This window comes from Triturus cristatus, chromosome 9 (genome assembly GCF_964204655.1).
Source record: "Triturus cristatus chromosome 9, aTriCri1.1, whole genome shotgun sequence".
Lineage (NCBI taxonomy): Eukaryota > Metazoa > Chordata > Amphibia > Caudata > Salamandridae > Triturus > Triturus cristatus.
In genome coordinates this window covers 320,173,799-320,199,403 of record NC_140592.1, presented here as the reverse complement: position 1 = coordinate 320,199,403, position 25,605 = coordinate 320,173,799, and the positions used below count along the sequence as shown (strand labels likewise).

At 43.9% G+C, this 25,605-nt stretch overlaps 1 protein-coding gene across 4 annotated transcripts in view; it reads right to left on the bottom strand.

The window, feature by feature from the left end:
- Window positions 1-16,433: 16,433 nt before the first annotated feature.
- Window positions 16,434-25,605, bottom strand: part of IP6K1 (inositol hexakisphosphate kinase 1) — a 293,451-nt gene continuing 284,279 nt past the window's right edge. For all 4 annotated transcript variants that reach the window (XM_085625033.1, XM_085625031.1, XM_085625034.1 and 1 more), the window contains one exon: window positions 16,434-18,178. In XM_085625033.1, the coding sequence (XP_085481159.1) occupies window positions 17,714-18,178 (465 nt within the window). In that variant the 3' untranslated portion in view covers window positions 16,434-17,713. The remainder of the gene's footprint in view (window positions 18,179-25,605) is intronic.

Below are 25,605 nucleotides of genomic sequence, written 5' to 3'. Positions count from 1 at the left end.
TGTAAAAAGTGGCACGGCCTGGACCACCTCTCTGCAATGCAGCTCAGTGGCGCTTACTGGAAGCACTTGGTGGGCTAGTTAGCCCCCAGGGGCCCTCAGTATTGAAGGGAAATTATATCCCCAATTTAAAACGTGCCATAGTGCGTGTTTGCACACGTCACCTCAGGCCCCGTCCCCTCCCTTCACCACTGTATAAACGCGCCCTGTGGCTGTTCTAAGTTGAGAGATTAAGTCCCCCTGAATCCTAAGGGTCCCTAGGGTCAAACTAGACCACTAGGTACCTCCAGTAAGCGCCACAGAGCTGCGTTGCAGAGAGGTGTAAAAAGGGGCTTGGCCTCAGAACACCTGGCTGCAGCGCAGCTCCCTGGCGCATACTGGAGATGCCTGTTGGGGGCGCGTTTGCAGAGTGCTGCACGGAGGGGGCATGGCCTCCGGCACGATGCCAGTCTTTTATTTATTTTAGTTTTTTAAGAAGGGGGGCTGTTTGGTTCCCCTTCTTATTCTAATTTATTGGCCCTGATGACCCCATCCCCCAGGGCCAGTCTCCTAATTATATTTTTTTGACCCCAATCCCCAGGGCCGGCCACTGTTTTTTATTATTTTTAAAAAATATATATTTATAGACACACCTAGGACATGCTGGACAAACCGTACGTACCTATCACCATGACGATTTGCGTGATATTCATTAAAAGGCGACTATGCATGCAATGAATCCACGTGGAATGTATTTACACCCCTAATGAAGCTCTGACATGTCTGATGCCCTACCGTGCCTAATCCTGGTAGACACCCTTGTCGTTTATTTATACAAACATGGGTAGCTATTGACGGGCACATTTAATACACATGCACACCAAGCCATTCAAAGGGGATTCGACAAAAATTCGACAAACTATGCAAGAAACCCCCCTCACGGTTAATAAAACACACATCCACTGCCGGATGTGTAATACTTTTTATTTTACTCTCTGGAAAGGGGACGAACATCACTTGAGAGTCACAGTGTGCTCCTGACAGAGCCCAATGCTGTGTTACACCCACCATTGCCTGCCGAGTGCCACACACCTCTGTGTTGTATTCCACTAGCTAGTGCATATGCTATGACACTCTCTAGCCCATGTGCACTGTAACACCACCCCGTGAATATGTCATGCCACACTTGTCTTCGCACGGGTTATATTGCCCCATCTAACGTGCCTTTCTCGATGCCTATGTTATAACGCACAGTGCTATGCCATACATATTACAATCTGGGATCCATATCTTTGTCACAGTGCATATGCAACGTTACACTCCCCAGCGCATATTTTATATTACAACTTTAGAGACTAGTTAGGTTACACAACACTGCCCTGTGCATATTACACTCCAAGGCGCATATCGCATAGCACGCGCTAGTGCCTGTGCTATCTCGCGCTCTCCCATGAATCTGTCATTGCGCACAATGTATTGCATATTATATTTCACGCCCGGTTCATCTTATATCACACTTTTTGGTGCATAGTTTATACCATACACTATATCTAGTTTTCATTTTCAATCGTGCTCTCAGGACTATGTTCTATATAACACTGTGTTCACCTACCCTTTTCACGCGCATTACATTTTGCGATAGGGGGTGGAGGGTCAGGGGGTGTTTCTGCCAAGTGAGCCCGGAGTCACAGTCACAAACGTCCTCTTCTTCCTGAATAAAAGTGAGATTATGCTGCATACTTGTTCATATTTTAAGTAGTTCGCACAGACACAATGTTTTAAAAGCAATAAAGTTCCTAATACCCGCCTTCTCTGAACAGTTAGCTTGCTGCCCCATCCCCTTCCTCCCTATCCTCTGTTGTGTGAATCCATGGACTAGCCTCCTCCCTCCTGCCATGCATGGTCTGATGTGCTGCCACTGCCCTCAATTTAGTATGATGTACCAGTCCACTCCTCCTGCCCTCCATTGCCCAATTCTATGCCCCATCATTGACCTCCTGCTTAAACTCTGTGCTTAGCTTGCTGCCCCTATTCTCCTTCCCCCTGCCCTCCGATGTCTTTGTGCATGCCCCTGCTCCATCCTTTTTGCCCACCATGTCCCATGGACCTGCCACTCCTATCTACTCTGAGTGTTCTGTTGAGCTGCCACTCCCCTCCCACCTGCCTAGCATTGTCAGATGACTGTAACCTGTCCCTGCCACCTCCACCCTGCCTGTCCACATGCCATGCCCCTATCCTCTTCCTCCTGTCCTACATGGTCCATTGTACTGCCACACCCTTCTGCCCTCCCTGGTCTGTTGTGCTGCAACTGCTCCTCCTGCCTGCCCCGTGTGGTCTGTTGTGAGGTCCCTTCCCCTGAACTTTCTTGTCTGTGCACAGGTCCTGACCCTTCCTTCTATCCTCCATCGTCCTTTGTGCATGCCCCTCCACCCTCCTTCTTACCCATCATAGCCATTGTGCTGCCACTAACCCTCCCACTTGCCATGCATGGTCTTCTGTGCTGCCATGGCCCCTCCCACCTTCCCTGTGTGGTCAGTTAGCTGCCCCTGACCCCCTCCCACCTTCCCTCCATGGTCTGTGTGTATGCCATCACAGTCTCACTGTTGCTCTTCATGGTGTGTCTTGCTTCTAGTGCCCATCCTGCCTGACCTCCATGGCTTTCTTGCTGCTCCTGCCCTGCCCCCTTGCCCCCAGCCCTACTCCCTCCCTCCTGGCTTGTCTGTTCCATTGTAATGCCCCTGATCCGTCCCTCCTGCCCTTTATGGTCTGTTATACTGCAGCTTTCTCTCCTGTCTGTCCATTATGGTCAGCTAGCTACCATTGCCTCTTGCCCCTCTGTTCTCTGTTGTCCATGTGCATGGTCCTGTCCCCTCCCTCTTGCTTTCTATGGATTGTTGTGCTGCACTCCCGTCCTGCATGCCCTGTGTGGTGTATTGTGCTGCTGCAAACCCTGATGCCTGCCCTGCAGGGTCAGTTTGGTGCACCTCTCCATGTCCCTCCTGTCCTCTGTTATCCAAGTCCATGTCCCTATCCCATTTCCTTCCATGATCCAATGTACCATACTTGCGAACATTTTGAACTTGGTAAGAGGGAGATTTTGAAAAAAAACTGGGGTATTGATTTTCCCCTTTGAGTTACATTGAAAAAGAGGATATTGTAGACAGGAGACAGATCAAATAAAGCCCATTTGAGCTTAAAAACATTGGACGTTTCCTGGCTGAATCGGGTCTGTTGGCATGTATGGTTGTACTACCATTGCCTCTTCCTTCTGCCCACAATGGTCTATTACATTGCCACAGCCTTGAAGGAGGGTAGATTTTGTATCACAGGGGGCCCCTGGCCCGTTCTGTCCACACCTGAAGTATGAGACCCTTGTCCTTGCCCTGCCAGCTGCATTTGTAGGCCGTATTAAATTGACCAGCGGGTCCTGTGTTGCTATATAATTATCCTGAGACATCCTTACCACTCAGCCAGCATAAAACCCCTGTGTAGGCCCTTCTGTTCAATATGTAGGCCTCTTTGTTAAATTGACCATAGCTCTGCAATTTTAGTGTATAGCAGTCTGAAGGCAGGTCTGCGAGGCCTTCTGATCCAAACTAGTAGCCCCCACCCTACCCGAGTGCTCCGTGCTCGGTATCAAAGTTCAACATCCCCCTGAAGCTGTCGACATACAGTAGGCTGCATCCTGGACTGGTACTTGCTTCCTGGGCAGGTTTCCCGCTTTTAAGGAAGTGGCAACCGCAGAGCGTCAAGTTAGGAGAACTGAGGAGATTTTATACATGAATATATTGAATTCCCGTACAATACCCATTATTTTCTGCTTGCTCTATGGAACTTACGATAAGCGATTGGCCTGAGAGACTGACCTTTTCACCCAGTCCATTGTCAGCATTAAGTGGGTAAATGACGAAATGTCTGGTAAAATCTGCAGACGAAGCTTTTGGGTAGCATACGTAGGTAGATGTAGCGTGCAAAGGAGCCCACAAAATGATATAAAAAGGGAGCACCCACAGATATCGACGGACTACCTCGCCGTCTGTATGTAGGTTAACAGGCAGTGCAGGTTTTCCCCAAGAGCTGGGAGCTCTTGTCTTCCTTTGCTTAAAATGTCTTGCTCTGCTTTGCTTGAAGTATCTTATTCTATTTTACCTATATGAAATGTCATGTTATGTTTAACCATTGTTCTCTTTACTTTTGCATTTAAAAGATTTTGTATTGTAATTGCAGGAATGCTTGCTCTAAGAGTAAACGTGAGTGTTCCTAGGTAACATTTTCCTTGGTGTAACTTGTTTCTCATGATGCATTTATAGATGTGTTTTCTCTCTCTCTCTGTCAGTACATTAATTGAGATACAGAGAATATTATGACAGCTGTATGATTATCTGGATTCTGTATTTTGTACTTTATGTCTCTATTCTGCGGTTTCTTTGAAGTTGCATCTTCTCATTAAACTGCCATTGTATTCTGCCTCCAATTCTATGTCTCATATGTCTGTTTTCTTCATTTTTGGAGCAAGCGTTCCTAGGCACCCCGGCTCAAATTAAGGTGCCCCTTTTGTCCCTGACTCACTCTCCTGGTCAGTTCTGTGGTGGCTCCCGGGGATCTGGGGACCGCCCCTAGCTTCCTTGACCCGTAATAGATCTTCCCTCCAACAGCCTCTCTTGCAAGTCCTGTATTGTTGGTTTGTTGCCCCTGCACCCCTTTCCACTGCCCTCCATAGTCTGTTGTGCTTCCACGGCCCTTCCTGCCTGCTCAGTGTGGTTAAATTGTTGCCTTTGCACCCTCCTACCTGCCTTCAATTTTCAGAGTCCGTGCCCCTGGCCTCTGCCTCTCAACAGTATCCTAATGAACAACTAGATTGCTAACATTCTATATTTATTACAAAAGTGTGGAACGCCTGACATCATCTTGATGTAATCAAAACTGTAATACCTAGAGCATTTCCTTTAGAAATTACATATATGAGAGGGTCTTATTGGCATCAAAATTATGGTTAGTGCTCTAAAAGACTAAAATAAGGACATATTTTCTGAGTTTTCAAATAGCGACAAAGCACTTTTAAATTATTTGTTATCTTTATGTTTTTTTATCCAGTTGACCACTTGATTAAATGTTGCACTTAGGGGAGAGGATGTGGTGTTACTTCCAGAACTGCAGACTTTGCAACTGGGGAACCAGGTTGAAGTTTCTGCTTCAGCTCGACATTCTGTGATTCTGGTCAAATCACTTAGTCTCCCCATGTCTACAACCAAAATGAATTTGTTCTTGTGTGATGTAACCAATGCTCATGTAAAGCACTCCAATACCTGACAAGTCTGCACTATATAACACTGCAAAAACACAAAATAATAAGTGTTTTGCACACTTCTGTCATTGGGCTATATTTGGGCTACATCTGGGTGATTTTGGGCTACATTTGGGCTCTTTTGTCTCCGGTGGCCATCTTGGGAGATTTATTTGTTATGAAGTTTCCTAATTTCCTCATGTACTGCAGTCTCCTCAGTAGGAAATGCTTTCAGTTTTTTACTTTGATTCCATCATGAAGGTATTCAGATATGTCACACATTTGCCATAAATTCTGAATGTTAGCACTCTAGTTGCTCATTAGATCTCTGTAGTAAAACTACTGCACCATGGAAGTCTGCTCCTGGTATTAAAAGTGCATGTTTCAGTCTGCATGTCAGAATTTTTTAATGAAATAGAAGAGGATTTGAGAAGTCACTCAAAATGTGCCCTCATTTTCTTTCTTCAGCATTAATCATAATTTCTATGGCAAAATGAACCTCCTCATTGTGTTCCTTTTTAAATTAAATGATTTAAGTGTTACCAGTTTATTCCAATCAAGATGGCTTCAGGTGTGCCTTACTTTTGTCATAATGAAGACAGTAAGCGCTCTAGTTGTTTTTAAGAACATTCTGGGACATTCTGTCATTGGGCTGTACTTGGGCTACATCTGGGTGATATTTGGGCTACATTTGGGCTCTTTTGTCTCTGGTGGCCATCTTGGGAGACTTATTTGTTATGAAGTTTCCTAATTTCCTCATTTACTGCAGTCTCCTCAGTAGGAAATACTTTCAGTTTTTTACTTTGATTCCATCAAGAAGGCATTCAGATGTGTCACACATTTGCCATAAATTCAGAATGTTAGCACTCTTTTTGCTCATTAGATCACTGTAGTAAAGCTACTGCTCACCAGGGAAAACTGCTGCTGGTATTGAAAGTGCATGTTTCAGTCTGCATGTCAGAATTTTTTAATGAAATAGAAGAGGATTTGAGAAGTCACTCAAAATGTGCCCTAATTTTTCTTTCTGCAGCACTAATCATACTTTTTATGGAAAAATGAACCCCCTCATTTTGTTCCTTTTTAAATTAAATGTTTTAAGAGTTACCACTTTAATCCAAGCAAGATGGCTTCAGGTGTGCCATACGTTTATCATAAGTAGGACTGTTAGCGCTCTAGTAGTTCTTTGGAACACTCTGGGAAGCTGCAGTAGAACACAAAGGAATCAACTGACAGTCTCTGCCCTTGTTGGATGTACATGTTTTACTGAGAATGTCAGACTTCATTCTCACATGACTGAGAAAGATAATGTGAATTTACAGAAAGTAAGCTCTCAGTTTAGCCTATAGATCACCTTCCAAACCTCTGTGGTAAAAGCATGAGAAAATATTTTTCTCTCAATCATGATATCCCAGCAGAAGGCTTTTTCACATGGTGAAATCACCTTAGAACATACCACAATTCCTAAAATGAGTATGGTACCATCAACAAATGATTTATAATGTAACTAAAGTCTTAAAACCTTCTATTAACTGCAATGCTTTTTAATGAGGTGCTATCATGTATATTGGTCCCAAGATGGCTGCCAACACTTCTTGGATGAAGTGCTGACAGCCAATCAGATCTCAGGATGAGATGTGTGGTTAGGCTCCGCCCACATATATATATGCTTTTAAATGCTATTTTCTCAGGAAATACTGAACAGATTTACACCAGACCTGCAAAAGGCACTTCCTTGACCTTATGGCTACCTCTCTGCCAAATTTCAAGTAATTCTGTTCAGCCGTTCAGGCTGTAGCTGTGTCTAAAGGTCCTATGGAAAAATGCATGGGGAAAACGCGTTTTGGGACCCCCCTTTTTTCTCGGCCCCTGCTTGACGAATCCCCCCGAGACTTTCAGGGTAGGAGCGGAGCGTAGCGCCCCACCTATTTTGAAAATTTCGCGAGGATTCGTCGACCGGCGCCAAAGTTATTCCAAATAGAATGTTGCGGATTTCCTATGGAAACAGGGTCCTAACTATATCTACCTACTGGCGACCGCCAGTAGGTAATATATATATATATATATATATATATATATATATATTTTTTTTTCACCCTTCAGTCCTCCTCTGCACACTCTGTTGGACTGCTGTTTGTGTAGGAAATGGGCATTTTGCTGCAGAGTTGAATGAAAAAAAGTGAATTTTTTCTGGAAAAGCTAGTCATGTTCGGTCAAGGGTGGAGAGGAAGGCAGACAAAAGACAATACAGAGATAAAAAGTGAAGCGAGAGAGAAAAGTGGAGATAATGGTGTGACGAAAATTTCTGAAGGGCAGAAATAATTAGTGATTATCGAAATCAAACAGTTTGGAGGGATGATGCCTGAATTGGGATGGCTAATATCGGCAGCACGCCCTAAAATGGCGTAAAGATAAACACTAGGCTGTGGCTCCTGTACTAAAGGATAAAGTGAATTAACCAGTGGGGCATCTCATGTCCTGTACTCAGTTTTATGGATCATGATAGCACTGCGAGATCTGGAGAACATCTTAGGTTGGATCTGGACATTAAGCTTCAGTGAGCCACAGTTTACTACAGGTGTTAGGTCTAAAAGTCCCCTTGTGACACTCCAGTGGCTCGCTCTTGTACTTTACTCTGAGAAGTTCTTCAAAAGTAGGAATTATCACTTGAGGACAAGGAAAACAATAAGTCTGGTTAGAAGAGACGGTCCGGGGGGGGGGGGGGGGGGGAGTTCAGAGGCAAACACGTAGAAGGAAAATAGGTGGTAAGATTTGTGTGCCCTAAGGTGAAAACATGCAGAGATTACACTTGCCACATATTACTGCAGTTCAATAAATGGTAATGAAAGAGAAAATCTTCCGTCGCGAAAGAAAACATTGCTCTCTAATGACGTTCCTGGTCATGTATCTACTCTGCAAGAAAGAGATGAAGAAACTGAAGTGATGGAGACTAAGCTAGCATAAGGGATGGACACTTTGGCCTCATTTTTCACAAACGTTTCTGAATCAAGTGCTTTAGGTAACACAACACAAAGCTGTGTATATCACAGGTGGGACTGGAAAAATCAGAAAATAAATGTTACTTTTCTATTTCAGTGCCTCACTTGTAAGGGCTCACCACGTGTATTGACACATATGCTACATAGGAAACTACAAAATGAAATATGCACATTCAATGACGAAATGCACAGTACCTTGCAAATATAGCAATATACACTAGAGGGGCATCTCAGTCAATACAACGAAACATTAATGAGAATCCTGACCTCTTGAGTATATTTAAATTCCACAGACTTGTATACTACAAGAATGAATGTGCACTGATGGAAAATGCCTCGCTGTCCTTGTAGCCTATGTTTATATGTTTAAGCTAGATAAATGTGGAAGGTAGCATCTTGTAGTTATGTGGGCTTATGAGTGCTGTACATGCAAACTATGGTTTGAGCTACAATATGCATCGGTATTTCAAGGCATTGAAAAGTTGTACTAAAAGCATGGACATTGGTTTCCTGGAAGTGTGATGTGGTTATGTTATTGACCTGAAGTTGAAACTAGTTTCTAGTGAGCAACCGGGAAATAAGCATAATTATTTATTGTATATTCTTCTTTCACAAATGCAAAAGAAAAAGAAAAAAAAATATTTAGACAAAAGCAAGTAATCACTCACTCGTGACAATGGCCATCGATGAGAAGCACAGCAGACTTCAGTCTCAATCTAGACCAACAGGCCATGAGCTAAATTCTCATCAGCAATCATAATAGAATGTGAAGATGCCAATTTAAGGGTGAACAACAGCAAAACATCCAATGACCCGAGTCAATCTAATGCAGAATTTCCATACATTTCTAGAGGGCTTCTACAATTAAACGCCTCCATGTTTTTTGCAACTGACGAGTGCGAGTGTGTTTGCCATGGATGGCTGCATTTTCTTCCAGTTTTTTACAGTGGCAGAATATACCAACAGTAGATTACGTGCCTTCATTTTGAATGTTTTTGCATGCACAGAAGGAGATTCTGGGGTAATAGATTTGATTTTTTAGGTCGAGCCTAGCGCAGCGCGCATGCGCTACTCTAGGAGATGACCTTTTGGAATCGGTCTGCACTTTTTAGAAACTCGTGCAGGCCACGACATCCACCTTGAGGGAGCGAGCAGCGGCGTACAGGGGCCATCTGTTTGTAATTAGCGTGGCCGCGCTTGTTTACATTTGCCTTGCCTGTCTTAAATGCATAACGAAGCCCACAGCGGTGATAAAATTAGAATAGTAATTTTTAAGGACATGTTTTATGGGTGTATCAGAACATCTCAAGTCTCAAGGAGATAAAAACATGGCTTTTTAGCAGCCCCCATATTAAATTCAAACTAAAAGGGAACGTCCTCAAGCAGGTTGTGTTTCACATATTTAATCCTTCTTCTCTCTTTGTCTCTGCAGTGGGACCTGCTGACATGACGCATAAAACAGGTCAGCCACACGTAGCAATTAAACATTCTGTGCTATTAATCTTGTACACTACAAAGAAAGCTCTACAAGACCCGTTGGAGAGGGGGAGAGAGCGAGAGAGGGGGAGAGAGCGAGAGAGGGGGGGAGAGAGAGAGAGGGGGGGAGAGAGAGAGAGGGGGGGAGAGAGAGAGAGGGGGGGAGAGAAAGAGAGGGGGGGAGAGAAAGAGAGGGGGGAGAGGGAGAGAGAGGGGGGAAGAGAGAGGGGGGAGAGAGAGAGAGGAGGAGAGAGAGAGGGGGGAGAGAGAGGGAGAGAGGTGGGGGAGAGAGAGAGGTGGGGAGAGAGAGAGGTGGGGGAGAGAGAGAGGGAGAGGGAGAGAGATGTTGTCTATGAGGCATGCTGCCCCAGTACATCCTGTAACGAGCTGTGAAAGGGCGAGGTGTCATCACAGCACCAGGGTTTAATTGACGTCTAGCCACAGCCCAGGGCGCTTCGGTTTGAAGCCCTGGCGAAGGTTACCTCCTGGTCAGGCGGGGGTAGTCCATTGTGTTGCACACTACAGCTTTGCCAGGCTGATGACCTCAGGGCTGTGAGATCATCCGCACAGTAAAGGTAACCTGGCCGCGCATGCTCATCAGTGCATTACAGCCGGTGAACATGACTTGGGTGAGCAAGTTGTTTTTACACTGGCCTCAGCTGGAATCTGTGCAAACTTTAATATTTTAAGCATATCACCCTCTCAAAAAGTATTTTTGAAGAAGCTATAACAATTTGAGGAACAAGCATTGGCATAGCCAATAGGTCTCGCCTTTGGGACCTTATAAGTGTTTAGTTATCCAGTACAATATCCTTGGTGCAACAACATCAACTGTTGAAAGGCTAAACACTTATAAGGTCCCAAAGGCGAGACCTATTGGCTATGCTATCGCTTGTTATTCTTTTTTAAGTGGAAGCATAATTTTGATCAATGTAGGCTATCACAATCTGGTGATACGGATTTATTAGCTCTAAATGCTCAAATGTGTTGGCAGGGGGAATTTAACCGGGACAGAGAAAATATGGAAGTCATTTATCCATCAAGCTAGTTCCTCTAGTTTGCCTTTGGTGTGATACAAGGCTGTTGGGTGAACATCTATTTTGGCCCGGAACCACATTTTATTTAAATGTTGATTGCATTTTTTTTTATCATATAATTTCTCCTTTTGAGTTTAAGCATGAATATTAAAGTAGAAAAGAAAAACAAGATCCTTCTATTGGCAAACACATGCTAAGAAGGGGTAATTGAAGGAAAAAACAGACTACTAACAGCCGCACACATGTAACACACTCTTTAGACGCTCCAGTTAGTTTTTAGACCTCACTTGCATTGCAAACAACTTCATACAACAGATATCCCTGTACAAAATCATCTGTGGATTCAACTGATGCACGGAGAAAAGGAGATTGGCACAACAAAACTTTTGAGTGGTCAGTTAGTTCCCAACCTGAGGAAGAGCACCACAGAGTTTCTGTATGATCTTGCATCAGCAAAAACCAGCAACATACTCAACATTCACAACAGATGGGCAAGCACACATTTTCTTTCATGTTGGTTCCTTGTCACACACGATACTCAACACAGTGGTTAATTTGAGCCAGTGATCGCAGGTGGAGCCCACTAGTACTCATTTTTGGAGACCACCATATCAGACTTTCAACCACAGATGGACAGAGAAAAAGACAAAAAGGGAAAGAACGAGTAAGAGAAAGACAGAAAAACATTGCTGAAAGAAGAAAGCAGCGATGAAAGAACCTGCCAAATCAGGTAAAAGGTCAGGGAGTGTCTGTGGCGGATGAAAAAGGCATTAGGCGGAATCAAGACATCCCCCCATCTTTGTTAGTGCCTGCCGTGGGCTTCTGACCAAACCTTTGGTCCTCGTCAATTATTGATTTACAAATTAAACTCAGGTTGAGACACTCAAATCTCAGACGCACTGAACAAGCGTGATGCATTTTTTTTTCCATCAGAATTTAACACACAAACTGATCGAAAGAAAACTGGCTGGATAAGAATAAAACATGTACTCTGTTAAAAATAAATAATTCATATATATTTTAAGTGATCTAGTACATCAAAAATATTGAAACTGGAACAAGCAATGAAGAAATAGGATCAGGTGGAGGAAAAGGGAATGCATACTAAGGCTGCATTAAAAACCTATTGCCATTCGGGAATTACTTCTCAAACAACAATATTCTGATGTTAAGCAAGTGCGGGCGCCACATATTCGGACATGAGGAGACAAACAAGTGGGATTATACGAGGAGGAAGCCAGGCTTTGACAGCAGTGGTGTTTAACTGATCGTTTCCCACCCTCACTTGAAGTCTTGAGGTCATAAGCAGCAAATGGGCCTCAAACGTTAAACTGAACCTTTTTTATACAAAAGTGATAATGATATCACTACCCCAAAGAGATTCCATTTAAAACAGTGACTCAACGTAGCTGTTCATTCGAAAGGGTACAATATCACCATGAAAAACGACACTCAGCAGCATAAATAAATTAGCTGCTGTATAGCCTGAATATATATATATATATATATATATATATATATATATATCACAGAGCTTAATAAGATAAATATTAAAATTGATGTGTCTGGAGGGGCCATGACTTATGAGAAGCGAAAGCAAGACATGACCCTTCCCAGTCCTTCATCAATGGTAATAAATCGAAAATTACAATCTGTGCATCTGCGTATATGGTTTATGCCATGACGTTTTCATGTTGATTGTATTCCATAAAGTATTTAACCAAAACCAGAATCCAAGGAGTTAAATACTTTCAGTAAGGTAAAAGTACACTGGAGAGGACGCCTGACTCTTAAAAGAGCCGTTTCCCTGTGCAAAGTCACTGTAATAGTCCATTTGTGAGCACATAAACAGTGCTCTTCTCATGTCAATTTAACGGTAATACTGTAATAACAAGGAATTTGACATCTGAGCCCTAGTAATACATCTGTGTATGTATATATGTGAGCCATGTCAGTGAATATTAAATTGGCACAATGTAACGTTATTTGGAGAAAGTGTAGTAATAAAAACACAGTCTCGCACCTTTATTATTACAGTGCAAATGTCAAATCCTCTATTCTTACCATATCAGAGCTTCATGTTCTGTAGAATCTAACTAGTCATGCACTCATCTTCACTGTTCACACTTTAGGTCTACTCAATGGGATAATGCCCTTCTTTTACACTTGTATTGTGAATGCACATGAACAAAATAGCTTGGCATAAACCATGTATGCATATGTGCAGATTCAAAAGATTTCATTGCCACTGCTGAGGGAGGACAGAGGCTGCACAACTCGCTCCACAATTCTCCTTTCATGAATCATGGTCCTTCGCACTCAAAAATCTTAATAAATAGCACATTACACTCAGCATATATATTATTTTTACAGATAAAAAATAAAGCCCTTCTTTAAACATGATTACTGGCCATTCCTCTGAATGAGCTGTGGCATCAAATTGTTCCGCACTTTCTACTACATATACTTGCATCGTGCCTCCATAAGGACAGATCTCAGGCTTTACTGAATTCCCAGATACCCTGTCAAGTAAGGTCATCAAGACACCACAGCCCAGCTAGGAAACTAATGTTTTGTTCATCAGGTGAAATGAAACCAAAGGACAAACACAAATAATAATTTGCACTGTGAAACACGATTCCAAATTTTAAGATGGGCTGGTGGTACAGTTTGATTTTTAGATTTAACCAGAAAAGACCACAGCTTGTCACATCAGCTACTTGCTACAGACGAGCCCCAACAAAACTCCAAATCCAGACTTCGGTATGCACTGTAAGAACTTCCAGAGCTGTGGGACAAAGCCCTTTCCAGACAAGAAAGCTCATAGAAGTACCAGGATATACCAATGGCTTATGTATACTATTTAAATTCCCATAAAACAACAAACAGCACCAGAAAATCCCAATGTGCCAAAACAATTGACAATTTACTGCAAAAGGATGACTTCTTTCTTCTTTCGTGCCGCTTCTGATTTTGGTGACATAAGCAATCCTATAATCAACTGTGAAGCAGGGTGCTCCGATTGAGTTTTAGCAATGATAAAAAGCATGTACTCTAAGTGACGAAATAGCTGAAACTTTAGCGAGAGGGGTGACAGTTCCTTTTAGGAGAACCTGCACGTCTATTCACTGTAATACACAATGTAACCTACTTTCAAATGGTTTGACCACAATAACGTTCTTGTAAAAATCAAGAGAATAATTTGCCTTCCATGCCAATGTTCTATGTAGGAAGGTTGTACAGGGACATTTTCAACATGAAACTTTTCTCTAACAAGTGACAAACTTTGGAAACAGGATGACGGTCAGATGATTTGTAAAATGTTCAATTCCTTGGGCCCAGGCATCAAGCTAGAGATTTTCTTTCAACAGGGGCTGTGTGGTGCACACACACAACCACTGTGCTCGTCAGTCCACATGATGTCCATGGGTAAATGACCACTGCAACATCAGCACACTGAATAATATCACCGTAGGGTCACAGGTATTTCACTTGTCCTTCGTCCAGTCTTCGTACACAGTCATGGTGTGGCTCGAGAAAACTCCTCTGTTGTAGATTAGCAGCTGAAGGCATCTACTGGGGGATGGTACATTTGAGGCAAGTCAACGTTGCAATTCAGTGACACAGGTTTCGCTGTTGCCATCATGCACCATATTACCCCTTCCCAAACACTCCTAAAACAGAACTGTAAAACTGTAACACATATAAGTGTGCATGGAAAAGAAAAAAATAACTGATGTGTCACCCGTATAAACAATCCCTGAAAGGATCACCGTCACTCATGCGATGTGTCAGAACATGATCACTGGCCAAGTCTTTCTTTCTTTGCCTTGTAGTGCAGGGTTCAGCAGAGCTAAAGAAATGCCAGCCTGTACAGTCATAACACGTAAATGCAGATTTCTGGGAATGAATAGTCACATGCTGTAATACACCAACAAGAAAATACCTTGAGTCTGAGATGTTATGAGTCCCCAACAACTGTAGTTGAGGATTTCTGCAACTCACAGAACCTGGTCAGGTAAGAGAAATCTGCACACTTGAATATTAAAATAGTATGTTTGCTGAATATCACTACAAGTGGGAATGGACATACATTGAATGTGGAGGAGACTGCAGAACTAACTGTGGAAGACAAGAAATTTGGAGATAATGCTTCTTTCACCATCTGCTAGATTTACCCTCTGAATGAAGTTACTCAAACCGGCCATCAGAAAATAAAATTGCTTTCTGAGCCTACTAGCCCTATGCTTTATGCTATTTGTTCAGTCTAAAAGGATTAGACTGGGAAAAGGAAGGGGTGAGAATGGTGCGGATTGTTATCTGTACATGCACAGATTTTTCAATTACATTTCTGTCTCCATCAACATTATTAGCCAATACATCTCTACAATGTGGAGGCTTGTAGTTGGAGGCATCTATTTATTAACAAACTGGATCACAAAGAACTAGATGCACTGGATCAAGGTGACACATATGGCAGGAAGTCTAAAAGTTCAGCCAGCACACCGTAGGTGAACGATCAATTTCTTTCAAGACTGATCTCCTGATGTCAGGCATTGATACGATACGGCTGCCCATGCCCTGCTCGCTTTCAGAAGTGGAGAAGCAAGGGTCCCCCACAGACTTTCACAGGAAATAGAAAACCACTGTAATACTGCTTTATTTAGCGCGCCGGGGTGAGCACATTTAAGTCTGCAGCAGCATTGTGCAGAGAGTATGATGTGAAGCAGACTTGGTTAATAGTTGTACTAAGAGTTGATGTCAGTTGTGTACCTGTTGCCTCCAAGTGAATAAGTCCATGTGCAGTGTTTTAGAATATTCGGATAAGCAGATTTTTTTCAAAACACTTACAGTCAAGGAAGTTGGACTCTACAAGTCTCAATTAACATTAAAGTGGCCCAGTGTTGTGTATTACATCTTGCATCAGTCTTGACTGGTCGAAGATATCGAGGCATATGGTAGGTGTACTACATTTGTACTGGGACAATCCAATTTATAAGTACGGACTTAAAAATCTACAGCATTATTAGCGGACAAGCCAGAACCGACAGCGAGTGTCACAGAAGACACGGGTCCATTTGGAAGCTGTGTCAGAGATCTGAAAACGACCAAGGAGCAGTTGTGAAGCGCTGGTCAAACAATGTCCCAATATAGTGATGTTGCACGTTCCTCTAATGGATAGGGACAGTGCTTAGCACTTCTCAGGTCTACATGCCTCAATTTACCTTCTGGTAGTACTAGATCGACTGCCAAACCCACTCTACTATTTCCCAATTAATCAAAGTGTGGTGGGAACCATTATGATTAGGACTAGAAATAGCTCAACCAGTACGCCTCTGACTATAACTGCATCTGGGAGGGAAAGGCGGTTACAACCATAATAACCGAAAATGTGTGTTAACCATATAAAATATGTTTTCAGTGCACAAATCACGTTTTTTTCAGTAAAACCAAAGAGGAAAGTAACTTAGATACAAGTAAGTTGTTATCCTTATAAAACAGACATACAAAATAGGGGGCAGCCATTTGCAAAAATGTGCTTTTTCCCAAAGATAGATTCTAACAGAAAAACAGCACTGCATGCTTCAAAGTTTGATCAAGGCAATGCTAATTTAAGTGTAAACACTCTATTAACCACTTAAGTAAAATTATTACGAGAAAATAAAATAACCAGATACATATATTTTTTTGCAAAACTGAAACAAAGAAAAAGTCTGGAATTGATAGGCAACCCGACAGAGTACAGTTTGCAAACAGCTCTGTAGGGTGAGCTTGTGCTGGCAGGATGTTTGATTTGTGGGACAATAAGGGTTATCCACAGGAAAGATGAAATTACGAAGATTTACATGGCCTTTGTTTAACCTCGCTTTCATTCCTTAAAACGAAGCTTTAATGCCCGATGCCAGAAATGCAGCTGTCAGCACAGGACCACTACCTAATAAGATACTCTCCAGGCACTTAACAGTTACTACATGGCTATAACATTAGTTTGGACATGAATAGTTGGTAACATAGTACCAACCCCTCCAACTTATTTTAGTTGCCTTCCTCAGAAAGTGTTTGGCATGCCTTTGCTTGCTGGGAGAAAAAAGAACTCAGTTCCAAGACTGTCACAGGGTACGGCCATTGTAGCGACGTATCCTGGTAACCATAGGCAGTTGGGGTGATCAAATACTTCGATTGATCAATAAGTCCTTTCTGCAAGTTAAAAGGGAAATAACTGTCTTTTTCATGGCAGTGTGCAAGTTCAAGGGAATGATTATATATGATACTATCTTGTAATTAACTTGAGCGTGGGTATACAATTATACATACACATACTAAACACATGTGCGGCTAGAACACTTTCAGACCATAAGCGACTTTTATCGTCTTGTGGGAAGGTCCTCTCATTACCCTTCCCCAACAGGGAACAGCAAGAAAGGCCAAACCGCAGGTCCTGTAAGCTTCACTGGAGAAATAAGCGTCAGTATGAGTCAAAGTCCTAAAATTCTCCTCACAGGGAGAAATAGGTTTACGGTACACTTCTTATTGCTCTCTCCCACCGCCACTTCAGTGACTTCGTAGCCTGGATGGAATTTAAAACTTGGCAAAGAGTCTGACAATGAAGCTTAGAAATATGGACCTAACACTGCAAGGTCCGCGGGGATTCTCCCCTCCTTTGAAGTGCTGACAATCCACGCATTAACATAAAAGGAAATCGTGGCCAAAAAGTGCCTAAAATCATTTTGATGACATACTCTAAATAACAACTAAAAACAAATCTTTTGGTTTCTTCATACCAGCAATATAACCTTTAAAAATATCTTCTTTTCTTTTTAGCAGTTAGATCCAAACAGTATGTAGAGTGCTTCGTCTGTCCTCCAGCTGAGTAGGTACAATGACGTTACAAACAAGACAGTGTTGCTGTAGGAGTGGAGCCTACTCCCCTCCTCTCTTCAGAGCTATTGGTTCTCTTTTCTCAAACATTCGAGAATGTTAATGAGGCTCTTTAGCCCAAACACGTAGCCTTTATCTGGCCCGTCATGCACAGTGGGATCGTCCCGGAAACCCTTGAAAGTGCTGTGCGCAAAGTCAATCATACGCACGTCCACCTTGGGCATGGAAGGATAGCTGAGGATGGGGATATCTTCTGGAGTCTCCGTGACCATGTTCTCTGTACGCTTTGGGCATTCTTTGCCATCATAAATGATGAGAAGGGAGCTGGAGTAAAACCGGTAGGAGGCCTGTCTCTCCAGGACACCCAGAAGACCACAGAGCTTCGTAAGAATTGGCTCAAAGAGGTCCTTGCGTAGTTCAAGCCCATTGTGGAGATACTGGAAAAGAGCATGTCGGAACCCATCGATTGAGAGCCCACGTCCATAATACTTGTTGCGACAAACATAATGACCCGTATTCATTTGGAAAACCTGAAGTAGAAGAAAAAAATGTTTAGATAACAATTCAGATGCATACTTCTCTCATTCAACTTTTTTTTCTTGTAGCACAGAAGCTCAAGAAAAAAAACAGTCTCCATAAATCATTAAAATTTCCAGCCTGGAGTAGACCAATTTAAGATATAAACGGACATAAACATAAATCTGCACAGTCTCTTCTTCTTCCACACCACAAACGTTTCTATGTTTCCCTGTCAGTTCCCAGTAAAGGGAGGAACCAAAGTGCTTTGTTAAAACCACTGAAATACTAGAGAGTTTGCACCCAGCAGCACAACCCCGTTTCCCATAATACACATGCTTAGATTCCCAGCGATATCCTTTTTTAGGTCTCGCCTGGCGTAAGACTGCGCAGACATGCGCAGTCTCGCTGGCGAGATTTAATGATTTGAGGAGATTTCTCTAGTGGGCTTTAAGCCCCGCCCCTCTTTTCCATTGGCTGGCGTCACCGTTTATGCTAAACGGTGGCCAGCCATTGGAAAAGAGCGTCTAAGTGACGTACACTTTTCTCTTTTAGAGCCGTCCCAGTTGGACCGGCTGCCCCGACTTACTGCTGGCGTAAAGTTTTTTTTATCTTTATGGGGCCAAACACATGGCCCCATAAAGATAAGCAACCAGTCAGGCGAGCCAGTCCAACTGTGACGGCTCTAAAAGAGAAAAAAAAGCAGGATGCGTTGTTGCCGATGCTTGTGCATGAAACAAACATGGACACATCTCGAAGGTCTCTCTCTGGCATTCAGCTTTAGGCACTCTGCCCTTCGTGATAGTACAGCCGGAGGGTCTGCCCCGATCACTCTTACATTGAAAGGCGAGGCTCCGATACTGAAATCTGCCCATCGTGCCTAACCCCCCCATCATGTTCGTCACCCTGCTCACACTACGCTGGCGGTGGCGCCCGTCACCCCGCAGCACTAAGCTCTGGGTTTACTCCGCCTTCATCAGATAACAGCGGCGGGAGGAAGCTGGCACTCGGGATTAAGATAAACAAAGAGCAAATTCCCACACGGAGCTTAATTAATGTTTGCTTTCAGGGCAGATCACAGCGCGCTGCTTGGGCTGGATCCGGGTGGGCGTTCCTGAAGAGTTGGCGCGGCTGTCCCTCCCCTGGACAGGAGGGTGCGAGCTGCAGTGTAGTCAGGGCAGTCAGTGCTCGGTATGTGATGCCCGAGGTGTGCGCGGTGTCTGCCGTACATGCTCTGTGCTGCATGACTCGACGTGTGGATGTTGTGCAGATGTGTGGATGTTGTGCAGCTATGTGGATACCCCCAGGTTCTTGACACTTTTATAACTTAAATTGCTGTCGAGTATGTTTGAGTCTTAGTTTTTGTTGCAAGCACGGTCATTAAATTCCACCCTTCCTTAGGAATGGTAATGTTTATTTTCAGTATTTTTATGTTTTATTCACGATTTTCCTTGAAAACAGAGTGTCATTGCCCGTTCTTTTTAAGTATCCAGGCACCAAAGGCAATTATGAGTAGTAGAATCCCTACAGTCGCGAGCTCTTAAGGCCGCTCTAGTTCCGTGGGTCTAGCTGTCTGTCCTCATAAATAAAAGCAGCAGCATAGAGGCGAGAGGATGTGGCGTTCGGGCCAGAGCTGCCGACTTTGGGCTAGGGGAACCAGGTTCAAGTTTCGGTGTCAGCTCGACATCCTGTGATTATTGGCATACCACTTACTCCTCTCTGTGCCTCAAAATGAATGTGTCCTTGTTGTAGCTGGTGCTCGTGTAAAGTGCTACAGTTCCTTTGGGGTGGTTTGGCGCTATATAAATCTGAAAAAATCAGTAGGTAATGGACATTATTTTTTAATGAGTAGTTATGCAAAGGGTTTATGGTATTTTCCTTTTTTATGCAGCGCCAAAAATGTTGCAAGTGTTCCAAATGTCACTATGACCCAATTGGGTCCTGCTGTTTTTATTGGTTTTGGAAGGATGAAAGGCTGGGCAGTCCCTGCTAGCTTTTCAGACTTTGACTTTTAGGTTCAACACACATCTGCAGCAAATGCATGCATCTGCTGAGCTCTTGTCTTCTGTTGCTACCATCATTATCGACACCAGTCACACTGAATACTGCAGTGCCGCATTGTGCACAGTTTTGTGTACAGGTGCGAGAGCGGTTTTCTGTAACTATTGCATGCGGACTGCTTGCCAGCGCAGAACTTGTAGAAAAGCTGGTTACTGATGTTTACAAGCATCGCTTGGTATAGTGATCTCTGTATTTACAACTATGGAGTAAACAGATGAAAAGCAACAAAAAATTCACGGAATCCGTCCTTCTGATTGTCTTCAAAGTCCCCTAGAGCTGATGAATTGGATGTGCCCACTCCTCCCAGTAACATTTCCTGCCACGGTTTCCATCTTTCACTTGCCTTCCTCTGTAGTACCACATTCTGAAGTGAGTGGTCTCTATACAGGGAAGGAGTGGCCTCTTAGCTCTCTTTTGCTAGCAGACCTGGAAGACTCTACTGCAGCTTGACCGTTCTCTCCTTTGCCAACCTTCTGCCCCTACCAGGAGGGCCTTTCTTCAAGTGCACCATATAATGTTTTGGAGTCACTTCTTTCGATAAATCTTTTTATGTTTAATGCACAGAAATGACAGAGCAAAGCAATGGCATCCGAGGGAGACCCATAGGACGCTAGACATTGACACTGACCTATGATTCATGAGTACAGCCATGTCGATACCACACAGGAAAACCAAGGCCGCTTCAACTACCAGCCCAATAGGCTAGGCTGTTCATGGGTACAGATTTGGGCATGTTTCGCTATGCATGGTCTCATTTATGCGCCATTTTCTCTGCTGCACCGCAGTAGTCCATGCCTCGATACCAGTCCGCTAGCGGCAAGGGGCAGTGTCTCTCTTGGTTAGCAGGAACCCCATGCCAGCCCATAACCGTAGGTACCTCAAGTCAACCCACCACTCCATTAGTCCCAACAGCCTCCAGGGGGGTCTAACTCCGTGGGGGTATCCAGTCCAGCTGCTAAAACCATAAGGATCGCCTGCCAGTAGTTGAGGATAAGGCAGCAGTCACGTGATAAAAGATGCCTGCTGCTTCCACGCATCTCATACTAGCAGCACGGCTGGCTTGCCTCATCCTAGACAGTCTGTGGGGACTGTGATAAATCTCGTGGAAGTAGTTGAATTGAATAAGCTTGAGATTGGGTTGTCCACCGTCCGCACTGCCGTTTTTACCACCATCGTCATCGACTTTACCTGGATCAGTGCATCAAGTATCCCTGAAGCCTATAATTGGGTCGGGGGGGGGGGGGGTTATGATTTAAACAGTTGTACAGTCTAGAGATTTCAAGTCACCCGTCAACTGCTGGAATAATTTAATGTGGTCAGTGGCCCAGACCTCTCTTAGGCAGGAAATGCCAATAAAGTCCTAGGCAGCAAACCCGGGTAACTGCACAGCGTGTTTGAGCCTAGTACCAAGCCACAGACTGGTGTGATTGGTGAATTAGCCCAGCCAGCTGATATGCTTCAGGGCCTCCTGTCAGCACCGCGTTTAATTAACAACAAGCATTGAAAATGCAATAGGCCTTGCCTTTTATTAAGTTAAAGCCATTTGCTTTGCTATATAATACCATTAGCAAAGCAAATGGCTTTAACTTAATAAAAGGCAAGGCCTATTTCATTTTCAATGCTTGTTGTTTCTATCGGGTGGTTAAATGCATTACAGTCAGGGAGTGGGTAAGGTACGGGGTGAATGATGAGCCGAGGGCAGGGTTGACTGAATACTACCAGAATGACACTGGTGACTACTGTACACTTATTTGCGCTAAATCCACCAAACACCTTCTACTCACATGATAATTTCTAAGCAATAAAATATAAAAATTGGAAGGTGCAACTAAACTAAGCAAGTTAAGTCAAAGATGCTCTCAAATACTCCCTGACAGCACTGACTGTGGATCGTGTGTTTAATATATAGTAGATTCTGAAAGTGTGGGGTACTGCTCAACTAATCGCCTTGTACTTCACACATTTCACATCATAAGAGACTCGTACTTACTTACCTCCAACAGGATTTGTGGGGATTTCCAGTAGTTGAGGGGTTAAGAGTGCAGCGAAGTCTAAAAGACCTTGCATAACATAGCATTATAGAATGCATGAAACCACCAGTTGGGGGACGGAGACCTAAAATGCCTTTTTAATGAATTATGGGTAACCTAAGACAAACTCGCTGGAGAAGTAAACGCTAGACACACCCTCGAACTCAAGGCCTTCCTGCTGTGAAGGGTGTGTATCCCATTTCTGCTTCCATAGGGTTCAGAAAAAGACTAGGAGGAAAATGTCCCAATTGATATGGAAATCGTACTCAAACTGGTGGCAAAAACTTGCGCTGGAAGGTGGTGTTGTACAGCTCCGCATTGGTTTATTCCCGGATGTGACTTGGGGTGGCCACTATATGTGTGAAACCTCCGCACACCAATGTCAGTTTCGTTCGGATCTCTGTTCGCGCCATTGAATTCTCAGTTTGCACCGTTGAATGCGGAGGCCATAGAAATAAAATATGCTAGAGTGGAGATCTCTATAGTGGACTGTATGAGTCCATTCCACAGAAAGAGAGGAAGAAGGGTCAGTGAGGAATCTGCTGTTAGAATCTCTATCAGAAATGGTGTTATCAAAGGTAAGTAACTTGTTCTTCTGATAGACTGTGGACTGGCTCAGACACCGAAATCCTACTCAACAGATGCCCATGTGGCAGCTTGGCAGAAGTACAGGACTGGCACAACGCACACAAGCGCAGTGGTAGTAGCATTTGCTCTGGTGGAATGAGTGCACAGGTCTTCCAGTGGCAGTGTTTTGCCTAGCTCATAGCAGGTCTTAATGCATAAAATGATCCATTGAGAGATGGTTCTCTTTTGCACAGTTTTCTTCTTTTTTGCTGAAGAGACGCCCACAAAGAGTTGATTGTCCAATCGATGGTCCCTGGTGTGATCAATGTAAGGCTAAGGGCTCTCTTAGAGTCAGGACAGTGGAGCTGTTCCTTCTCTTTAGATGGGTGGGGTGGGGTGTGGTGGGGTGTGGTAAAAAGGAAAAATGTCACTAGCTTTGCGATTGACCTATGTAAAAGAGTGGGAATACCTTTAGCAAGATTGCTGCCTTTATCAGGAGGATCAGCTTGTCTGGAAAGAAGGACATGTATAGCTGTTGGCAGACAAGGCCTGGAGTTCACTCACTAAGCAGGCAGAAGTTAAGACAATGAGGACTACAGTCTTTATGATGAGTAGACAGTAGGGAGCAACAGTGCATGGGCTTAAAGGGACTGATTATCAGGCATGTGAGAACCAAATTAAGGCCCCACTGCGGCATCACAAAAGATGTTGGTGGGAACATGTGGATCAGTCCTTTTAATAATTGCATCACAACAGGTGATTTGAACAGGAATAGTTGATTGGGTAACTGCAGAAGGGGCCAAAAGATGAACCTTAACTTTCGACATAATAAAGGTCTTATTGGGCTATAGAGAGGCAAAACAATAAGTTGTCAGACAACTTTGCCTGTACTGAACATAATGGGAGGAACACCAGACCAACAAACGTTTCCCAGCGTATACAGTTTTGGTGAAGGGACTCCTGGCTTCCAAAATAACAATAAACACTTCAGGAGGGAGATCTAAAGCCATCAGCTGTCGCTGCTCAATCTCCATGCATGGAGGTGTAGGTTGTGCAAGCTTGGGTGTATGACCTGGCCCTGCTGCTGCAACAAAAGGTCCTCCCGAAGGGGATGCCGAATGGGAGGGCATATGCTCATGGCCAGAAGATCTAGGTGCCATACTCTCCTTGCCGAGTCCAGAGCCACCAGGGTGACTTGGGTCTGGTCTTTCATGATATTTTTCAATAATCTGGGCAAGAGATGTAGGGGCGGAAAGGTGTACAGGAGTACCAAATCCAGGCAAAAGGCATCTATGAGGGAGAGCTGCCTTGGGAACTCCAATGCACAAAAGCTAGCACACTGCATGTTTTCTGCAGAGGTGAACAGATCGAGTCCGGGTTGTACCCATTGTTGGAAAACACCCAGTGCAACTTCTGAGTGTAACTGCCATTCCTAATGTGGTAGGCAACATCAACAGAGTTAGCCTGCCTGGCAGTTAAAAATTGTGCCAGGTGCTGGAAAATCACAGAAATGCACTGAGCATTCAGCCATTTCCAGAGTTGTAAATCCGCCTGACACAGGTCCCACAATCCCGCACTGCCCTGCTTGTTGCAGTGTCACATGGTGGCAGAGTTATCTGTGAGAACCTGTACCCATTAGCCCTTGATGGACGAAACAAGTGCCTTCAGTGCCAAGGAAATTGTCCATAACTCTTAAAAGTTGATGTGGAGACAGGTCTCTGTCAGAGACCAGGGTCTTCTCCACATCTCAAAGAGGTCATCCCTAATCCAGCAACAATGGATCTTTTATTACTATTAGTTCTAAGTGGGGTAGGGTCAGGGGTCTGCCGCTGGTCCAATTGCATTCAGCAACCACCACTGGAGATCTTTTGCAGTCTCCTCCGAAACCTAGATGAAATCTAAAAGTTACCCTTGGTGCTGGGACTAATGTAACTTCAGATCACACTGCAGCGCCCACAAGTGCCACCTGGTGTAGTCCACTAGTAGGATGCAGATAGCTGAGAGGACAAGAAGCCTCACAGCCACTCTCACTAACCCACAGGTCAAAGGTTGAAATATCAAGATCATAGCCAGAATGTCCTGGGTTCACTGAGAAGGAGGGAAAGCTTGGGAGGAGCACTGTATCCAGGATGGCCCAGATGAAGTAGAGCCTTTGAGAAAGAGTCCGGTATCACTTCGGCATGGTGATGGAAAAGCCCATCAATGTGAACGAGTCTCTCACCATCTGGAGGTAGTCTACGACCATTTGAAGCAAGCCCACCTTCAGCAACAAGTGACTGAGGTAGAGAAAGAGTGGTACTCCCACCCTCCGTAGATGGGCTGCAACCACCACCACCAGCTCTGTGAGCACTGATAAGTCCAAAGGAGAGCACTGTGAACAAATAGTGCTTTGGGCCTACCTGAAACTGCAAACAACATCTGTGGGATTGCAGAACCGGGATGTGGAAATAGGCATCCTGCAAATCCAATGCCATTATCCAGTCTCCTGGATCCAGTGCAGACAGAACTTGGGCCAGAGTAAACACTCTGAACTTGTCCTTCAGGAAGGAGAAGTTCACAAGGCCAAGATCTAGCATGGGGTCTCTGTTCTTTTTTTGGCACAAGAAAATAATGGGAGTAACAGCCAATCCTAATTTTTGATACCAAAACCCTCTCTAGAGCTCCCTTGGTTAAGCAAGATTACATTTTTCCCCGGAGTATGGACAAGTGGTCCTCATTGATGTGTTGTGGCGTGGGTGGCATATCTGGGGGATGTGCCAAGAAGGGCAGGGTGTAACTCTGTT